General features: G+C 36.5%; 1 protein-coding gene across 1 annotated transcript in view; it reads right to left on the bottom strand.

Annotated features, from left to right (window-relative positions):
* Positions 1–2,093: 2,093 nt before the first annotated feature.
* The window catches only part of ZC2HC1A (zinc finger C2HC-type containing 1A), a 33,793-nt gene continuing 15,124 nt past the window's right edge, over positions 2,094–20,762 (bottom strand). Inside the window, exons 7-10 of the mRNA XM_041413018.1 lie at positions 19,953–20,052; positions 19,145–19,253; positions 8,177–8,284; positions 2,094–7,512 (exon numbers count right to left, since the gene is read on the bottom strand). Coding sequence (XP_041268952.1) covers positions 7,326–7,512; positions 8,177–8,284; positions 19,145–19,253; positions 19,953–20,052 — 504 coding nt within the window. The 3' untranslated portion in view covers positions 2,094–7,325. The remainder of the gene's footprint in view (positions 7,513–8,176; positions 8,285–19,144; positions 19,254–19,952; positions 20,053–20,762) is intronic.

Raw genomic sequence — 20,762 nt, 5'->3', positions numbered from 1 at the left:
GTGCTTCAAAGAACTGTTTGCTCAGTTGATTGTAAAGAGCACTAGTTTTATGTATTTGAGTGGAATAAGATTGCTGTACTAAACCTGAGAGGGAAGAGGTTAAGAGCAAAGCATGCCATGCTTTCCTGAAATACACCCTCTCCAACCCCCTGTGTATTTATGGTGATGACGAGGCAGCAGTGGTAACTTCGTAAACTGTGACTGAGACCTTCACATATTCTCTTTAGCTCTTCATATAAGAGATTGCAACTTTAACTCCAAACTTCTTAAAAAACTGAAACCAATCCCAGCCCATAAATCTTTAATGGAACAGGGAAAGGAAACATTTCCCAATACCATACTGCAGATAAAGAGAATGTAACCACAATGGTAAGGACTTCGCTGGAAATCCTTTCTTCTGAAAGAGGGCCCAGGAGACTGCGGATTCAGTTGGTCTCTGAAACTGAAGAACAGTTGTTTTGATATTTTGGAAATTCAAGAACAGTTGAAAGCCAGCACTTATTTCCTAATAACAACTTGGCAAGCAAAGGGCAGTGTGAGTTAAAGCAGAAAATACACAGATGCAGTATTAGCTACTACAAAATTGAAAGGTCAGTCAGTTTAAGTTACTTGAGCATCAGTCCACAACTTAAGTCTTGAGAGAAATAAATTAATTCCAGGACTACCCTGGGCCAAAGACCAAGGGTAGATCCAGAGCAGAAATTTAAATAAAGTGATTATGAAATTGTGGATTTCTTCTGATTACTTCTCTTAATAAATATCCTGCCTGTCTGATTCTCATTGCCAAATTTCCTGTTGTCACCACTTACATGCAAGCACTAACTGTTAAATGCATTGACTTGTGCTCTTTGGTTTGTTCCTTCAATTTTAGAACTTCCTCAGGTTTCCTGAACTTACAAATGTGGCACTAAAGTGCTTTTCAGATATTGGCAAAGGAATGAAAACTGTGCACGTTATTGTCACCATCATGCCTACGTCCCTGCCACCTTCACTTACGCATTTACTTACTTATTTGGCCACAGAAATGAGTAGGTCAAAACCACGATTTAGAAGTACATGGAATTTCTGGGAAGGTGTTAAAGATAAAAACTTAGGTATTTAAATTAAAAGGATTTTACCAATGTTGCTGCAAGAGGTTCAGGTTTGAGACCATCTAAAGAACATGAAGGTGCACAGGTCCATGGCACCTGATGTAATACATCTGTGGGTTCCGAGGGAACTGGCAGAGGAAGTGTCTGACTCACTATCCATGACACTTGAGAAGTCATGGCAGCCCAGTCCCTTTGGATGGCATCCTGTCCTTCAACTTGTCCAGGGTGCACTCAATGGCACTGTGTCATTGACAAAGATACTATAAGAGCACCTAAACAAGAGTCCTGAGGGACAGCATTCCATACCAGCTTCCACCTAGACACAGAGACACTGGCCGTAACTTTCCAGCTGTAGTCATTCAGTCAATTCCTTTTCCACTGAACAGTCTACCGTTCAAATTTATACCTCCCCAAGTAAAACTAAAGAGCTCAGTAGAGCTCTTTAGAGAAGAGCTCTAGAAGGACGTTTCCCCTAAAAAAACAAATGAAAAGAGGCATTGATCTCTATCCATTCATATTTAGGAAAAAAAAAATCAGTAATCCAAACCCTTATTGTAATTTCTGCTTACATAAATGAACTTCTGAAGAAAAATATAAACAACTTATTTTTTTCTTAATAATTTCATCAACAAAACAGTGCTCTAATGTCAGGAAGGAGAACAAACCCAGATCAAGCTTAAGTTTACTATTCCTTACAGTCTTACTATTCAAAAAAAATAAAAATATATACTACAGATGTCAGACTGATAGACTCTACATAAACTAAATTCTCAGTATAGTTGGGGAAATAGAGGAGATACTTTGTATAAGCAGATCACACTGATTTAATATCTAGTATGTTTTTCAAGGTTACTTAGGAAACCAAATCTCATCTCACTCAATTTGAAAACCCTATTCTTTGTGTACCTGAGATCAGACACCACAGCATTAATAAGACTGAAATTATATTGCCTACCTGTATGCTATGTTATATAAGATAATTTTACATTTGACTACAAAAAATTGCACATCACAAGAAGTTTTACTGGCATATTTGCTTTATTGTTAACAAGCGGCAAATTAGCATTAGGTGGTGACTTACATTTATTCATTAAAACAGACACTTTAAAATAAACATAATATATGAAATAAGAGGCAAACAAACCAAAGAATTCTGGCAAAATAAAACCTCACTGGATGCTCACAAACAAATATTCCATGTACTGAGGGGCAAGGCAAACATAATAAATGCAATGCTGAAAAAATTAATCACCTCCAACACATGAATGAACATGCCATTTAAAAACACAGAACATTAATAAATAAACTTATGAAGAGAAACATATTAAGTGTCATATGAAGGATGAACACCAAGAGTTAGAGCAATCATATAAAGTAGTTTTTGTAATAGTTGTACTGTACTGAGCAGATCCCACCCAAACCCATTCACGGTTCTGCCAGAAAGCCAAACTGAAATACAGAACTATGGTAAAAGATGCACTTCTGTTTAGAACGTGGGTTCAATATTCAGCCACATTAAACTGAGTATTTGATTTGCTGACTTCAATGTTCAAATTGGAGAAATATAATTTCCCTATTATTTTTTGTAAAGAATGAACACTTAATAAGAGAAAATATGAAGAAGCTGTTTTCTGGCAAGATAAGTAGAATGGGACTAAATAGGATCCTCCAGAAATGTGTATTGTTCTGGACTGACATAACACCAAAAAACCAAACCCAAAATAAATGAAAAAATGAACCAGTATGCAAGAATAATCTCTTATACTGTGAATACTGGAACAAAAATATCAACCAAGTAACTACTGAATTCAGCTAATGAAGTCTTTTACCTAACACTTCTTCCAACAGCACAATTAGGTCACTCAAACCTTACTTAGCAAGATGGAAAAAAAACAACCAAACCAACCAGCAACAAAACAATCACAAGTTGGAATAAGCTGTATTTGAAAGGTAATTAAATTATTTTCACCAGAGTCACTAAAACAAATTTTACCAAAGATGAAAATTCTACCTTCTCATACAACCCATATAACTATTCATAGCTTAGTCAAACTGGATGGAAATAAAATAGAAAAAAGTGCTCTTACTAAACACAATTTTTTCAGCCAAGATTAAAAACACTCATAACAGGTTTGTTCTTTGCAGATATACAAAGTCTATGTGATAGAAACTAGCACTCCTTGTGACCTTTGTAATACACAGACAATACCATTCAATTTTATATGCAGACTATTTACATAGCCTACATCAGTGTGCACATATCTTGCTTATTTAAAGTACTGCAGTCATACCTCCTTCCACTGACTCGGTAAACAGGCATCATGGAAACACTCTCCCTGCATTTCAGGCACCAGCTCTCAGCTGTGATGGTGAATTAGAAGCTAGTCCCTTGCAGATGACGCAAGGGACTTGCGGAGCACTTCCATGATGCACAAAGACTGGGTCAGGTGTTACAGTCTGGAGTTCCCACCCTGTGAAGGCACAGGGCGTGCGGCTGCACTGGAGCGGCCGCTGCCCCAGCACCGCGGGAGAGGCTCAGCACCGGAGCACCGAGGAGAGCTCCCCTGCCTGACACCCTCCCAGCCAGGGAACTCTCAGGCGGAGCTTCCCCTCCCTCCAGGGAGTTCAAGGGCTCTTCGAGATTCTTTGGCAAATTTGAAAAATTCTGCCAATATGTTCATTTCATAGTTACAACCTGAAATGGGGGTGAAACACCTCCCTGTGCCCACCTCCCTGCAGTGGTGTGTAAGACTAATTATTCATATAAACACATATTTTAATTGCTGTATATTTGAAGATTCCAGTTCTGAAACTACCTAGGGTGTGGACATCATGCATGAATATAAACCTGTGTAAGGTACATCATATAGCAATTAAGCTTCATGCTACGCTGTTTTTACTATTGAAGCTAGGATTTTTCATAACTCCATTGCACTTCTATCAGCATAGTTCCAATGATCTTGCACTACACTTCCTGGCACAGAGAGGTCCTTTGTATAAGAGAAAATCACAAAAGTAGAATGGGAATGCAAACTCCCCCACCAGCCAAACATCAAAACCAGCCTCTTCTTGTTTCTTTAAATGGAATTTTACTGTTGACCTTTTACCCCCACCCCCTTCTTTAATGAATAGAAGAACTTTAGTAAGAACATCAGGAAGATAAAATGGCAGACAGTAAATCTGTCATAAGGTTATACATTGGTATAGCAATCATCACAACAATTGCATCACTAAATTTCACTATAAACAGACAGTGCATAGTTCATGTTTTTTCCTCCCATGAAAACCAAGGCATAAGGGTGTGAAGAAGACTAGGGCAAGAGGGTTTGGATGTAGATCACCAAAAAATTAAATTTGGGAACGTCTTGACACATGCAATACACTAAAGATTGAAAATTCAGTCCAACTCCCTGAATTTTTTTTAATGTAAATATAACAAATTTGTTTCCCACATTGAGTTCTTTGGGGATGTCATGAAAACCAATCCACTGTTTTGTACAAACATCCACTGAGATGGAAGTACAGTGATCTGTGCTAATACCTTGAGTAATACAGGCCAGGGTCTGTAACATCACAGACTTCAGAAACCTATGCCATTCACTAACAAAACCAGTTGATAAACGCAAAACATAACAGGCATCATAAGTCTTACCACACAGCACCAAACTACAAAGTCAAAAATAATTTCATTGTCTCCTTATACTGTGAATTACAACACACACACATTATCCAGTGTTACTATCAATATTCAATTATGTTTCATAGACCTTCTTTGTATGGCCAAATTAAAAGACCAGTTTTAAAAACCTTTATATCCCTTCAGGTTAATTCCCTATCTAATCCTCATGATAAATCACGTCAGTGTAAATTAAGCAAATGGTGTGCTACTCAAGTAATTTACTAAATGCTGCATTGAAAGCAAAGAATCCCACAAACAGCTCACAAAGCAGGAAACACTAACTGTATGAGTATTGATTTGAAATTAGGAGATCTGCCACCCACAATTCAAAGGAGAAAGAGTCAAAATGTTTTTTCCTACAGCTACAATAATCCTGGAAAATCTGAAAAGTATTTAGTGCTGTACTAAACATTCCCTTTGTAGAAAGCATTTTTAATAAATGCAAAAATGCATTTTCCAGCAGAAACAACTGCAAATTCATCAGGCAAGAGTAGATTCACTATCTGATCAAACCTATTCTGGACTGGTATCTTTGCTGTTGGACTCTCAGCTCACAATACATCAGTCTGCAAACCTCCATGACTCAAGTCCAGGGCAAGATCTCCAAAGCAGGCTTATCTAAGGAAAGAATGCAGAATTCCAGTTTTTCTAAACACAAACATGAATGTACTATAATATGGATCCTAGAATCTAAACTCCTAGAAAATAAACTGGCTAGGACTTGTCAGTTCTAAGTATCATTACCAGTCATCTATCCTATCATGCTCAGTAGCCAGTTTACACCAATTGTGAAAAGACTACACTGAATGAAAGATAATTTAGTTCAAAAAATTGTATAAAAAGTGCAAGACATTCACTGAACTGATTTTAAAACATGAATAGCTCGTGGCCTGCAACATAACTACATCAAGTCTCTTAAATCACTCTTAGACTGGTATCTGCTTTGAAGACGTTTTTCTTCAATCATGCTTTCTTCCAAATTGGCCCCGTTGATAATCACAATTTTTGAGAATGTAAGCAATGACCATAATACTATCATGGAACACTACATCATATTTCATCTAAATTGTAAAAAAATTAAATGAATTGAAACTAATAGTGTTTGTGAGCTGAAAGTACCAGTTTCTGACAAAAAATGTATTTACTGTGGGAAAGGCACAGATAAGTTATTTCAGATTGTTCTGTCACGCATAATGAAGATGGTGCAAATACTTCAAAGCAAAACTTCACAAAATAAATTACAACATTAAGATACAAGTTAAAATGATTTGGCTTGTGAATGGTTTTATTAGTAAATGTGTAATTTACCAATTTACTATGTAATTAATAAAAAACCGAACAACTTTGAGTCTCTCCCTTCTTCCCAATGGATTAATGTGAAGTCTATTACTAACTTGAAGAAACTGCTGTTTTGAGATCAGAAATACACAAAATTGAAAAAAAAAAACCAAATCAGGTCTTGATAGCAGTGAAGCACAGTTACCTCCCTATGCATTCATATGTGTAAGCTGTGCTATTTTCACAGGAATAAGAAAAAGATTCACTAGTAACATCAAGATCTACTGCTCTAATGGCATTAATTTTTATAGAACTATTTTTTTTTGGTATTGGATACATCAAGAAGGCTGTTTTCAAAATAAGAGTTCAACATTTAGGTAGGATAAGTATAGACTTTGTTTGAGGAAATGAGGGAAAAGAAAAAACGAGCAGGACCTTTGGGAACAGGACAAAGCACAACACCTTTAGATATGCTAGTCATGGTGGAGCACAGGAGGAAGACAAGTATTTTGAAACAAAAGGAACTTAACAAAATGAATAATAATAAAATTAATAGCATATTTTTCCTTATAAATACATAAAAATATTAACACATTTTTACTGAAAAACAGAACACGGAAAGCCACAAAAAGAAAATCTTGCCTTTCTTCTTAGATGCAAAGAGAATTCTCAGGTAGTCTTTCTACTTTGATTCTTCAAAAAATTCTAGGAAGCAACTGGAAAGTCCAATTAGCATATTACTGTTAAAGAATTTAAAGATCTGAACTTTGTACACTTTTATCTAGGAATTCATAAGGAGTTCCTCATGTTGTTTTCATTTAGAACACAGCATCTAAGTTACTGTCATACATGAAAAAAACGCCTCCACAGAGAAGCTTTTGAAGCCCAAGTTGTTCATGGCTAGTTCCCCATAGGAAAGCATTACCCTACATAAGAGATTTAAAAAATCCTTTGCCTAGTAAGATTTACAAAGAAAAATAGCATTGAACCTCTTCTGCTGCCTAGGTTACTTAAAGCATTTTTACCTTACTTTTAAATATTTTCAACAAAGAGTAAAGAGTATTTCCTTGAATGGCACAGTTTTAGTAGCTGCTATTTTTATATACAGTATATATCATTGTTTATAAATAACTGTGTAACCAGAAGATTGCACTCAGGAAATTACAAAGTGATGTTTTGACTTTTGCAGCATGAAGTCTAACTGGATGGAGTACTCAAGCAACAGTACATAGCAGATGTTCCAATTTCTTGTTTTCTTTCTGCTTTAAAGAATGTGTTCACACAACCATTCTTCGAATTCCACACTCACAGCAGAACTTAGCCCATTCCACTGGATACTTTGTTCCACATTCATGGCAGAACTTGGATAACTGTACAGGTGAAATTCCTTCGCTGCTTTTCGCGCTTCCTCCATTCACTGAGGATGGGCAGTCTCCATTGTCATACCCAGTTTTCCCATCAGACCTGAAAATTCCCAGATGAAGAAAATTCTCTGTAAGTCAGTTCAGTATAACAATGTAAAATTAGTCTGATCCTTGCAATGAATATAGTTATTGTTACTGTAATTTTAATTCCTTCACTTCCTATATACAGTGGTATATCTTATATACAATGCTACCCAGGCTCCCATACATATATCCAGATATCCACCTTCCCTGCAAGAAAATAAAAAACACCAGAGTTTGAGGAGCAGGATCAAATATTTCATTGACTACTTAGACTACCTGAAGTGCTTGAACATTTAAAACTTAGCTTGTCAAAAAGGGAAGGCTAAACCTACAATACTATTTTCCTCCTACCCTTTAAAAGGGCAAAACAATTTTTGTGCTTAGCATGCAGATTTAATTCAGTTTCTACTGAAATAATATTTGGTTATTTTTTCAACAGTTCTCAAGTAGTTTTTGACATTTCCAACAGGGTCTTCTGTGCACATCTGAGACAGCTGATGACAAAGGTGTGCTGTCAGATGATAAACATGCAAAACACATTGAGCACATTATACAAGCAAAATAATATTGATCATCTATTAACTGCAGAGAACAATACATTCCTTAACTTCTTTTGTAGGAGGTAATCCCTATTAATGACAAAGTCACACAATGACAAAGTCCACAAAGTTAAAAGCTACCTTGAGTGAATGTCTGAATTGCTAGTTTTTCTTCTGTTTGTCAAAGCACCCGTGCTCATGGCTCTTGCCACACTAGGAGGGGTTGACGTTCGGGTTTTTGTTGCACCTCTAAAATAGAAGAAATATCTGATGCTTTATACACACAGAGAGGAATACATACAAGAATATGCATTTTCAAATATATATGTATATCTACACACATATAAAAGTGCATCAATCTACACATTAGTTAACTGCATGAAAAATAACTCATTTCCTACCAACAGCAGACAGAGGAGCTTTGGCATGAACTTGCACGGTTTGAACTGTTATGACTTGAACCTCACAATGACAAGTTAAATGAAACAGCAAGTCCCTTCCTGTTCGTGTCTCACTTCCTAACAGGTAGATCCTGCATTATTGGTTGCTCAGAACATCCTCATCTCTACTTGACAATTATAAGTCACTTTTTAAAACTGGCACGTCTTCTAGGAAAATAGAGAGCAGATGACTGCAGGTTTTAAGAGTTTAAGATCCGTAGAAAGGATACCATATTTTCAATACTTTGTGACCCATAATGAAGTGAGTGAACAAGACTATTTTTCTTCTTAGATAATGCTGTAAATCTTTTTTCTTCAAAGCACAATTATATTTATGGATATAAATAGAAGGAGAGAAAGAAAGTGCATCCAGATGGGCATTAAGGCCTCAATTTTTTTCTAAATTGTCACAGTGTTCCTGAGGTTGGAGTCAATACTATGACCACACAGATACGGAAACTGCTTCCCTCAGGACTCATGAGTATTATGAGAAACCAGTTAACAATGATCAGCACATCCCAAACACTGAGAACATCTTGCTGCTGGTTTTGATGAGTAGAGAAATATCATAATACCCTAAAAAAAATCTGAGTAGCACTAAGAAAAATAAATTGGAAGGGGCATAGTTTTATCATTAGTGATCAAGGACAGAAGTTTTCATCATTGCTCAAAACAATTACCATTCACTGGAATTTCTTCTTCCTTGGCAAATCTTCAGACTATGACATCTTGTGCATGATCAAGTTTTTCTGTTCTCATTCTTGAACACCAATGCATATTTAAGTTGGGATTCATTCAAGGACATTAAAAAAATTGAAACAAGACTCCATTAAAAAAAAATTAGTCACCAAGAGATCATTCGGTCCCTTCAGATAAACCTAACTGCTCCTTTAAGAATTATAAACTGTCTGTTCTTGGTTTGGTTTTCAAACCACAGATAAAAAAACACATTCAACTCCAGTAACTTCAAATGCAACACTGACACAAATGAGGAACATGCAATAGCTCCTGAATTATAGATATGCTGCATAGAACATTTCTCCCTTCATGTCATGCACATGGAAAAAGATGGCTTTTCAGCTCCATCTATCACTTCAACCAGTAGAGAAATGATCAGATAATTAAGCACAAAGGTGGGAATGAGCAACTAAATGCAAGATTATTTAAACTAAAATTATATCTAACTAAAGCATTCAAGTTTAACAAGAATGGCTTCTACTTGCAACAGGTAGAGTAGAATGATCAAAGATTATGGATCACTGGCCAGAACACTAACTTTCTCCATTAGTTTTCCTGTCTGCCCCCTTATTTTGCAAGGAGATTCTAAAGATGGACTTAATTGAAAAAAAAAAAAATGTACGGACTAAAAAGCACTACATCAGTTATACCAGAATTAAAACTTACTAGAAGTTATGTCAGCCTTTCAGAAGTTACAGAATTCTAGAATAAAAGTTCTAAATGTAACCTGAATGACACTGCTATGATGTACAGATGCTAAATACTCATCTTGTGCTATTTTCCCCATCTTATTATACAGTGAAGAGAGACTTTTGCTTATAACTGAGTAAAACTCATTAGATCTCTATAATAGAAAGAACATACTGGATTGTTATTTTACCTGTTATAGAAGACAGAAAAGCATATAAAGAAAAAATCAGCTGCACACACACAAACATTATGGGATCATCATGGATCAGGGATGATCACACAATGAAGCTAAGAATAGAATTGTGTCTCAATTCCTGTTTAGCCAGCTTAAAGTAACTGAAAACCAAAAATTCGTAATTATTAGTGACTCAGTTTTCTCTGCATTTTATCCTTCGGACCAACATACTACTTTTCCAAAACTAACATCATTAATTTCTTAAATTGAAGTCTCTTCAGAGTGTACTTTGAATCAGTTTTGAACATCATGTTAGGAGTCCTGGAAATCTGAAATAAATTGATGTGAAAACCAGTCCACTATTCTTCCCTGTATTTCAACTGTATCAAACACCCTTATCTCACTAAGTACTCTGAAAATTCACATGGAGCTTTTGTACTAGGTGTATGCTAAAGAAATTTTAGAGAAATCAGTGTTAATACAGCATTCAGGCCACTGACTGAGCTGGGGAAGGGAGGACATTGAAATACTGAAAAGCCACATTCAAAGTGCACAGTCCACCCTGTATAAAGGAGGCAAAGTCTCATGAACAGATAAAACATGACTCATTAAAGGTTTAACAGGACCAAGATGTATAAAAACTGCCTTCTGCATATTTCTGCAGTCTTTTTCCACAACTAGTTTCCTAAAAACATAGAAGAAACCTCAAATATGTTTTCAGACCAGAAACTTCCCTTCCAACCTTACCCATTCTGTGATTTCTGACCTTTTTTGATGAGTAAATGAACACAAGGAGTAGGCTACCACTGTCTACAACTTTATTCAGCCTATATCTAGACACACAATTAGCATCATGTTTCATGTATGTTTGGTGAAAAAACTTGAAACTGCATCCTTAAGTAGCAATCTGATCTCTAGAGACAGATGCCTTCCAATAAAGTAAGGTATTTTTGGTTATTTCAACTTGTCCCACCACAGCTTGGCTTTTTCTGATCTGACCCATCTCTGCCTTCTCTATATATCCTTGTCCACTTATGTTGTTTTTCCTGTTTGGTTGGGTTTTGTGTTCTGTTTTTGAACAGCTATATAAATCCCTGCTCTACACTGTATCACGTGAAGTATGAATAGAGTCTGACAGCAGATGAGGCTGTGTATGAACACCAGCTGGAATTCTTAAAATCTAGACATACTGTAAAGAAATGTATTATCCACTCTGTTTTAAAAGAAATGAGACTGAAAGTGACTTCCCTTCCTAAAGCAGCTCATCTTGTACATCTAGTTGAATTACCACTGCTTGCAAAATAAAAATCCGAAAGTAATTGGTAAAAGAAGCTTGACGTTTTCTATGCATGCATGTATGATTTGGTTGATTTCTATCATAAAACACTGACATATACATCTTGCTTCTTAGACAGAGTGTTTTCAGATATCCTTGACAGCTGCCACTGTTACCCATAACAGCTCATAGTTCTGTGCAAAGTCATAAATAACTTTCTGCTGACTAATGGCATGAGTCCCAAAGTCCAGAAACCTTTGCCATAAACTGCAACCACCCAGACTGCTATGCTGAATTTAAGAAAGTTTGCTGAATGCTGTTGGCGTGCAATACACTGAATAACTTACTGTCAGTAAGGCAGATTTAATTCTTGAACTCAGTAGATACTTGAGTAACAACAGCATTGTATGAAGAGCAGAAGAAGTGCCTATAACTTTCAAAGAATTTTTCTCTAGAAGAAAAATCAAATCAGTGCTCTATGGATAGGGCCTCTTTTAAGCAATTGTAGTAACTCACCAAGCTAAATCTTCAACATCTTAATAATGTATTACAAAATGAAAAATTGAGCTAATTTTTCATGATTCATGGGATTTATAACTTTAACCAAACATGCAAAGAAACAAATAAAACCAAAGAAATTCTGTTCTCTAAAAAGAGCTCCCATTCCTCTCATTGTTTTCGATTTGTCAAAACCGAAGTCCCTGTCTTAAAGATACTACAGCTTTGGTTACAGCATTAAGAGATTCAGACACATTTCTACTATGTAAAGCAATACATTCCATGTATGTGCCACATAATTCATTACTTATTTCTCTTTCAGAATATTAAAACACAGCCTATTTGGCATCTTCCAAAATACAACAAAGGCTTAACTCCAATTTAGTACCTATTTCCTTTCTAAAAGGTCAGAATAATTGGAATAACCTTCCTTCCAAACTTAGATCTTATAAAGACTTCTGAATATCCAGAAATTTCATGAAGTAAGTTGGACTTAACCAAAGACTTTACCTTTCATTACAAAGTCTGCCATCCTCATATTTTTGGACCATCACAGCTACCTTACAGATGTAGGAGTTAGAGAAATATTTGACCTTAAGAGAATAAAACTACAATTTTAATCTGTCAAAAACTGGTATAGTTATCAGGTATAAATGCTTACTTCAGCTTTGCATCATGCAAATCAGTTTTACCTTGGGTTTAGAAAGGCACTAGTTCATTACTTTTAGTCTGTAATCAAGAGACAAATTTGTTACTTCTAATTTGTAATCAAGCACTGACAGAATAAATTAAATCTGAGGGAAACCTTCATCTTCCCTGTCCTATGAAGCTGTTCACCTCACTGGTACTAATTACGTCACCTACTCTTCTCCCACAGCATATATATGGAAGACATACTGGGCAGGTGATGTTTGCCAAGGACACACTTTTCTGCTTAGGAGAAACAGTTTTGCAAAATAGATAAACCACACTGATTTGTAATACTTACTTCTTTACAGGCAACAACTCATCTGGCCCTTTGATGATACTGTTTGTTTTTGTATCAGTGTCACAAAACCTTTGCACATCTCTTCCAGTTCGCTGTGTGGGCCTAACTTGTCCATCTTACTATTAAAATATATAAAGGGGTGCTCATAAGGACAGCGCTATAATGCTATTCAAGTTACGCAAAAAAAGAAATAAAAAATACTCACAATTCAATACTTATAATTACCAAAGAAATCCCTGACTTAAAAAAAAACCCAACACAAATCAGACTTTAATTATCCAGCAAACAAAAGGGCTTCTTCTTGCTTTGATGAGGAATGAATTTCATAGACATTGGATTAGGTTTCCAATACATTTTTCAAAATTCTTTTTCAAACAAAACATTAATGCCAGTTATTCTCAAACTCGGCACAATATATTCACATTTGATTTCTTTTAAGAACAGCTTTCATGATGTCATACAATACATCTAGAAAAGGGAGCTCATAATTACAAGTCATAATAAATTTAAACACTAGAAAATAACAGATATGTACGTACAACTCTAGAAATAGTGAGAAGAAAAATTTTTCCTTTTCCTTTTGTTTGTAAAGGCAGAATAGAGAACAGCATGAAAGAAGCCCAGCTTTGTTTTAACAACAAAAACCTCATTCAAAATAGATACTACTATATACACAGCCAATACTTTAACAATTTTTTTTAGTATTATCGATAATGTTTCCAAACCAAAAAGAATATTTCAAAAATCAAGTTTTAAAAACATTTTTTAAAAAGGCAACCAACAAAATAAAAAAAAAAAAACTCCCTCACATCATCATAAGGAAAACTGTAGCTTTTCAGAAATCACAATTTAGATTAGAAAATCAGATCTTCAGGTTAAGTTCTGCATTTTTATCATCTTATCATCATAAAGTAAAACCTACAAACAGCCTCCCAAACAGATGTTCTAGTTCAAACTAATTAGCTCCTGTTTCACCCAATATATACTCTTTACATACTTTCAAAAAACTGAGAAGTAAGACTGAGGTCTTTGACACTGTAAGACACATACTCCAACCTAACAGGATTTCCTTAGTTATTTTTGAACTTTAACAAATTATCAGCATAATCTATGAACTCCAGGCACATATCGAGTAGAACACCAAAGAAATATCCTAGAAGCCATCATAATACTCTCAAAACAAAGCACTACAGTATTCTTTCACACCTTAACAAAACCAAAAACCCAAAGCTAACAGCCATTTCACGTTCTGATGAAAAAAACAGAATGATTACAAGAATCTTTTGAAAAGCAAAGATCTTGAAGACAACTACTTACATATCTTGATCTCACTGAACAAAGCCCTGTAAGTTACGGTCTTCATAAAAGGAACAAACTGTCTTAAAAATGTAATGTTTTTAAAGGTTACACATGCTTTATGGCAAACATATAAATGGAATTTAAAATTTACTGTTATTGATTTGGTGTGCTGTTCATATTGTATTTCAACTGTAAAACACTAGTGAATGTGTCACCAGCAGACATGATTCCCAGGAGGGAAACATTAACATTAAAGTGTATGTTTTATCCCCAAAATAAAACATAAATTAAAAATTAATTTCTAAGGATTCAGTTTTGATATTAAAAAATATCATATAATTTCCAAGTCCCATTAAAAAAAACAAACATACATAACTGTTCACAAATGAAATGTGTACAGACAATTAATCTGTACATGCAAAAGATCCCTGTTTGGCCACAAACGGTGTCAGGTTCTGATGGCAAAACAGTTTACATGTGGGTGTGGAGTTCACCTGTTTGCTTACCCTTTAGGTTAAGAAGAACCTACCCAATTTTTTCTCCTGAACATCTGATTACTTCTGACAGCCATACACCTCAAGAAATGTAAGACACCACTAACCTATATACTGTAATAAAATGCATAACAAACTTGGGTTCCTAACATGGTATCAAATTATAAGCCTAATGACAGATAACTCATACAGAATTAATTTTCCTTTTCTCAGTTCTTCAATATCAAAAAGACAAAAATCTATTTTCACCCAAATGAATGAAGATTTTCCTACTGACTACAACAGTCACATGATACTCCTCACTTGCTTCTGCATGACCCAGAAATGATGCCCTTATGCAACACTTTCATCCATACTGGAAGGACTGTCTGTGTCCTCACTCTGTCCAGGTAGACAAAGAAAACTCACAGCAGAACTCAGCTGACACATCCTGATCTACACGTACAAAGTAAGCCTGACTGGCACTAACACAGCTTATGTTGACGACACTGTGCTGTGTTCTCTCAGCAGTCCTTTACCAGGGGAGCAGAACAGGAGAATTCAAATTAAATAAAAAAAGGACACCGCACAGTGAAAATAACTTACAATACCGAGGTCACAAGCCAGGGCTCCCCTGTGCCCACACAAGCAGCAGTGCCCGCAGCACACGAGGCTCACAGGCCAGGCCGCCGCCCCCCGCTCCCGACCGAGCGGCCCCGGCCCGGCCCGCGCTGCGCCAGCGCCACCTGCCGGGCGCGGGCGGCACTGCGCGCTCAGCACAGCGACCCCTCCGGTCCCGCCGCGTCCCGCACGAGCAGCGACCTCGGCTCCGCAGAACGCAGTGGGGTCCCATCGCCTGGTACACAGAACTCATCCCTGATCTTGCACAATAGAATTGTAATTCTACTGTTAAACCTCTCTTCTATTACGTCTCCGGAAAATCCAGATTTACAAGAATCTGGGCAAAGATGGAAGGTTACAGCTTTCCTTAGCGCAAACTGGAGGAACTTGTTTCTTACAGCAAAACCTGGAATTTAACCTGGTCAAAATAATGTGTGTCGGCTCTTTAATATTTGTCAAGAAGAAAAGAAAATAGTGATTGCTTAACATTCCATTTAAAAGATTGCCCTTACAAATACCCCCACACAACACTGCTCAGCAAATTGTTTTGCTAACAACTCAGAAGAGCATAACATCTTATCTTCCAGCATAAGCTCTGTCTGACTTCAGTGTAACAGAATCCCAGATCTCACACTAAGGCTTCATTCTACTGGTTAAATCATAAATGTAGTAAAAGAAATAAATCTTGTTTAATCCTACTGAAGGGTAATGTTCAAAAGTTCTTCTATTTTAGAAAGGAATTCCAGCTGCATTTACCCATAGCCTAAATTGTAAGATGTTTTAATGGTTAAAATCTGTCACTGCAGTATTAATTATTTGCACTCTCATGCAGGACATTGACTGTTACTGTCTCAGTCCTTGCTTTGGTATAATTTTGAAGGTATTTCAACAGAACTCAATGTATTTCCCCCTCATGCCCCAATACTGAGGCAGAAGTTGAGATGATTAAGGCCAAAATTGTCACCAGTGACCAATCTGACAAACCTAATTTTCCATGATGTAACTGGTACTTACACCTCTTTGCTTCAATATAACTTCTGACAAATTTGTCCCCAGAAGTGAATACAATGAAGCTAAAAAAAGAAATGCCAGGTCACACATTTAACACTTAGGAACGAGACATATTTAACAGCCACCTGTGGAAGATTGGTTAGTATGAGCAGCAAACACCATAAGGGTGAGCTGGAAAACAGAAGACAACAAGTTTTTTAGAGCAATGACAAGGACTGCAGGCAGAAACACATTCATCACACCCACCCATGCTCTTAAAATCTGGAAATTGTGTAGGCAACTGAGGTTATAAGCCAAGCTAACATTTACTGACTGTCTTTCAGCAGAGATCATTATCTGAGAGCTGTGCCAGCCAGAAGCCATCTATTTGTGCTTAGCAGAATGCATAAACAGAGAGAACCTGGGCAAACATCTCCCCAGCTGCTATTCGGCTTCATGTCGTCACAGTTGCTTCTCCAAGCAACAGAGGAGAAAATGGAAGACTACTGAAAACAAAGTCCAGTAAGCAACTGCGGAAAATTGCCAGACTTATTATGTCAAGACACAGAGATGCTGTGAGTTTGTGGAGAATTCATGAGACTGAGTAAAAATGTGAGTTGAGCCACTTGCTTACCTTGGACTAGGCTGGAGCAAGACTCAACAACTGAATGATGCCCGGGGTGAGGCAGAGGTGTCACAGCCCAGTGGTGTCTCAGTGAAGCACAGGAGTGCACCCAGACCTTGGTATCAGCCTCACTCCACCTTATCCCTTCCCAACCAGCCTCTGTTACAAATCTGCTCCTTTGGGAAGATGATGTGAGGTTGTAACATGCTAACAGGAGTAATGTCAGGTGGCCTTCACTGCTCCCTCACCTGGGTGGGGGATGATGCTGAATTATTAGGGATCTGTGCTGCCTTTGTTACAGCCAAAGGTGTCCAAAGATAATTAATACATTGAAAAATGCACCAGCAATATGAAAATGAGAAAAAAGCTGCTTCTCCACCAATTAGGACCACAGCAACTGGTAACCAATTATATTTGACAACAGTCATACTTCCACTTTTCCAGAAAGTCTAAAATTGATATTTGAAATCCTCCATTTTTAGAGTATGAGAACATGACCTTACTTCATAGACAATGGCCTTGCTCCTCTCTCCCTTTCCCAAAACAGGGATGACTCTTTGGTAAGATTTGTGCCTCTGGCTGCATCAAGAGTATAGCTGGGAACAGTGAGACAACATTTTGTAGACCTACTGCGTTTATCACCAGCAATCTAACAAGAGTCAATGATCTGCTGATTTAATAAACATTATTTGTTAATCTAGAATTGTAAAAGTTCTTATTGAACATAACCAGCCATAGTGCCTGAGTAGTTACAATCAGAAATTAAGCCAAGCGGCACTCAGCCCCCCTGATCTCTGAGGAATAGCTGGAACACAAGGGGGTTTATTTTCTACCAAATTTCATATGCTTACTGCAACAGCAACTGACTAGTAAAATTACATAGAACTTCATTGTTAACAAGTGAAGGCCAAAATTGCTGTGTCCTCACTGACAAATAGAGACTTCAATTAGGAACTTTTCAACAGGAAAAAACCTTTCCCAGCCAGCTGGGTTAACACTACTGGACTCAGAAACATGCCTTCAAATTATCTCAGCTGACTTTTTTACTGTGGTTTGCAGACCTGCTTGTTTGCCACTCATCAGTAAGTGTTAATTCACCTTCTAAAAATGGAGAAACAAAGAAAAGTCAGTGAATAAGGGGCTGGGATTTTCTGACAGTCACAGCACAGATGCCTACAAATGGTAGTGAAGCTGACCAAAGACTAGTGAGACACCAGAAGAGGGGGGAAATAAAAAAAGAAAGACATCTGTCAACCTCATGGACTCTGCATGTGAGCTGTGTCCCAAACAGTTATCATGAGTAGACAGAGCAAGGGGGGGCAGAATTGAATCCCAATGCTACAGGACATTAGGAGGGAAGCATGACAGAGCTGTAATTTATATTCATGCCTAACCTGTAAAATTTAAGAGTGAGAAACTAAAAATCTCAGTTTTGTGTAATTGCTGTCCAACCCCATGAGTTTTTAGAATGTCCTTTTCCTCCTCATAAACCTGAGGCATTGATTTTTTTCACGTTATACAGTCTTCACCAATTGGATACACATTCTTATATGAATACATCTTTTTCAATCACCAATGTTATAATTGCCGTCACTTCCTTTTATGTTTTGTGTTCTCAGTGATCCTTGGTGCTCCTCAAACTTCTGCAGAATTGCACAACTTTTCTTCAATCCCTTCCACAGATTTCTCTATGAGATTCTGCGAAATGTCTACCCCTCCAGCAAAGCATGAGTCACAGCCTTGATCACACCAGCACTTACACTGAACACTAATAATCTTCATGTAGCACTCCTTGCTGTTGTAAGTGCACTGGTTTTGTCTTATTTGTACTCATTCATTTGTTGCCTCTTAGGGAAGGGAAAAGAGAAAGCCTCCATCCATTTGTGCTAAGAGAGAAGATCCTGTCACAATAGCCTTGCAGTCTATGGCAGAAACCTCCTTCTTCTATTTCCACACAGTGTAGGAAATTATGCCTAATGTTTTCTGCTTTTTTAAGACCCTTCACTTTTACCAAGAAAAAATTAATTACTCCAACCACTTCTACCTATTCTGTAATTTTTAATATATTTTATTTCTTGATCTCCTTTGTTGTTAAATCAACTTGACAAAACCTTTGCCTTCTCCAATGTTTTTTAAACATTAGCTATATTTACAGATAAAGGATAAATGCAAAACACTGTACTTCTGAAGCTCATAGGAAAAAAAATTAAAAGTGAAACAAACCACAGAGACTTCTAAAACTAGAACAACATAAACATGAAATAAAGCACAAATGACAACATTAGATGGAACTCACCCTGCCTGTGGGTTCACCGCTCCCAGCGAGTTTTTATGAGCTGGTGATAATGTCTGAATTTTGCTCCCACTGGATCCAGATGAAGACAGTGCTTTACTTGAAGATACACCTTGCAGTTGAAAAGCAAGCATAAAAATACAAGAAAATGTAAGATTTTTCTGCTGAAATGATACAATTTATTGAAAAAAATTTTCATTGCAAAATTCAAAACAAGAGTTTTAGAAATACAGAGATATGAGTCAGTATCAAGATAAGACAAAAAGAAAATATTTCAAGAAATGTATAGGAAATATGTAATTGAGACATAGTATTTTATTCTAAGAAAAAATACTGTATCTCATTTACTTTGCTCATGAATAAAAGGGGAAGAAAAGTAAAAGTATGTACAAACAGAACATGTTTCATATCCAATGATATCTCAAACCTAAATTAGACTGCTGTTTGCATAATTCTAATATACATGCCTTGACTACATATTTTCACCAATTTATGATCATATTCAGCAGAAAAATTAGTTACAGAATTAAGTATGAGATCAGTATTTGATACAATCATGCATTACTACCCTGAATGATTTTTCATATAAAATTAAAAAAAAAAAAATTGACCTGATATATAAACCAGAATCCTAAGTGCTCAGGAGTCTTTTTAGATAGATGGCAATCAGTGCCCCTTCCAAATTTATTTTAAATGAGATTTTACAAACCACTATATCAATTTTATATCAGTAAAAATCAATTTTTACTGCATAGTTTGAGAGTTATTATTTAGAAAGGACATGGAACAATTCATAACATTCATTTCATACCTACAACAGTTTTGCTAACACCACTTGGCTGTGGTAAGCGTGATGATGGTGATGGTGTTGATCCTACAGAAGGCATCTTCTTAACTGGAGCAGGTTTGTACTGTAACAAAATACAACCTAGAAATTTAAGCAATTAAATCAAGCTATCTATATAACACAACAGGTAATTCTTTCAGGTACTGTGGGAGAACAGAGGATGATTTCCTACTAATGAACCTGTTTCTGGTATGGGCACATGCAAATGGTTTCTGATAGTCTGTTTTCTAACACTTACAGACGATGCTGGCAGGAAACACTCCCTAACTTAGTGGCTTTGTTAAGATTAACAGTATCATCTCATTATCAATTAATTTAAAAGTGAATACTCAAAGGTAGAATTATTTTTTTGTCTTTGAAATCCAAACCTTACTTTCACCTGTGTGGTCTGGACCAGTCCCTGCACTAATTCAAAATACTGTGTAATACACCTGAAGCCCTCTAAAGCCTCTAATTAGCCACAATACTGCTGTCAGTTATCCTGTAGTCAGGTACTTTGTTTGCCCATTAAGCAAGTCTTCAACTCAATTTAGAAACTAGCACAACAGAAATTCAACTACCTCTACAAAAACTGCATCTCTATTTCCTCCTGCTATCTTTACCCATCATTTACACATTTCTCAATTATGTTTATCACTGGTTTTCGTTTTGCAACTGCTGCTACCTGACTTATGGATCTCTGCAGTTTAAGAAAGCAAAAGCTTCATCCATGCTAGTGTCTAATTTCAGTGAGTGCAAATAACAAAATCACAGAATAAAACAGTTCTTTTTAAA

The sequence above is a fragment of the Onychostruthus taczanowskii genome, unplaced genomic scaffold (assembly GCF_017590055.1).
Source record: "Onychostruthus taczanowskii isolate IOZ18803 unplaced genomic scaffold, ASM1759005v1 scaffold4, whole genome shotgun sequence".
Lineage (NCBI taxonomy): Eukaryota > Metazoa > Chordata > Aves > Passeriformes > Passeridae > Onychostruthus > Onychostruthus taczanowskii.
Note: the sequence above shows the minus strand (reverse complement) of the source record. Positions and strands in the feature narration are given on the sequence as shown.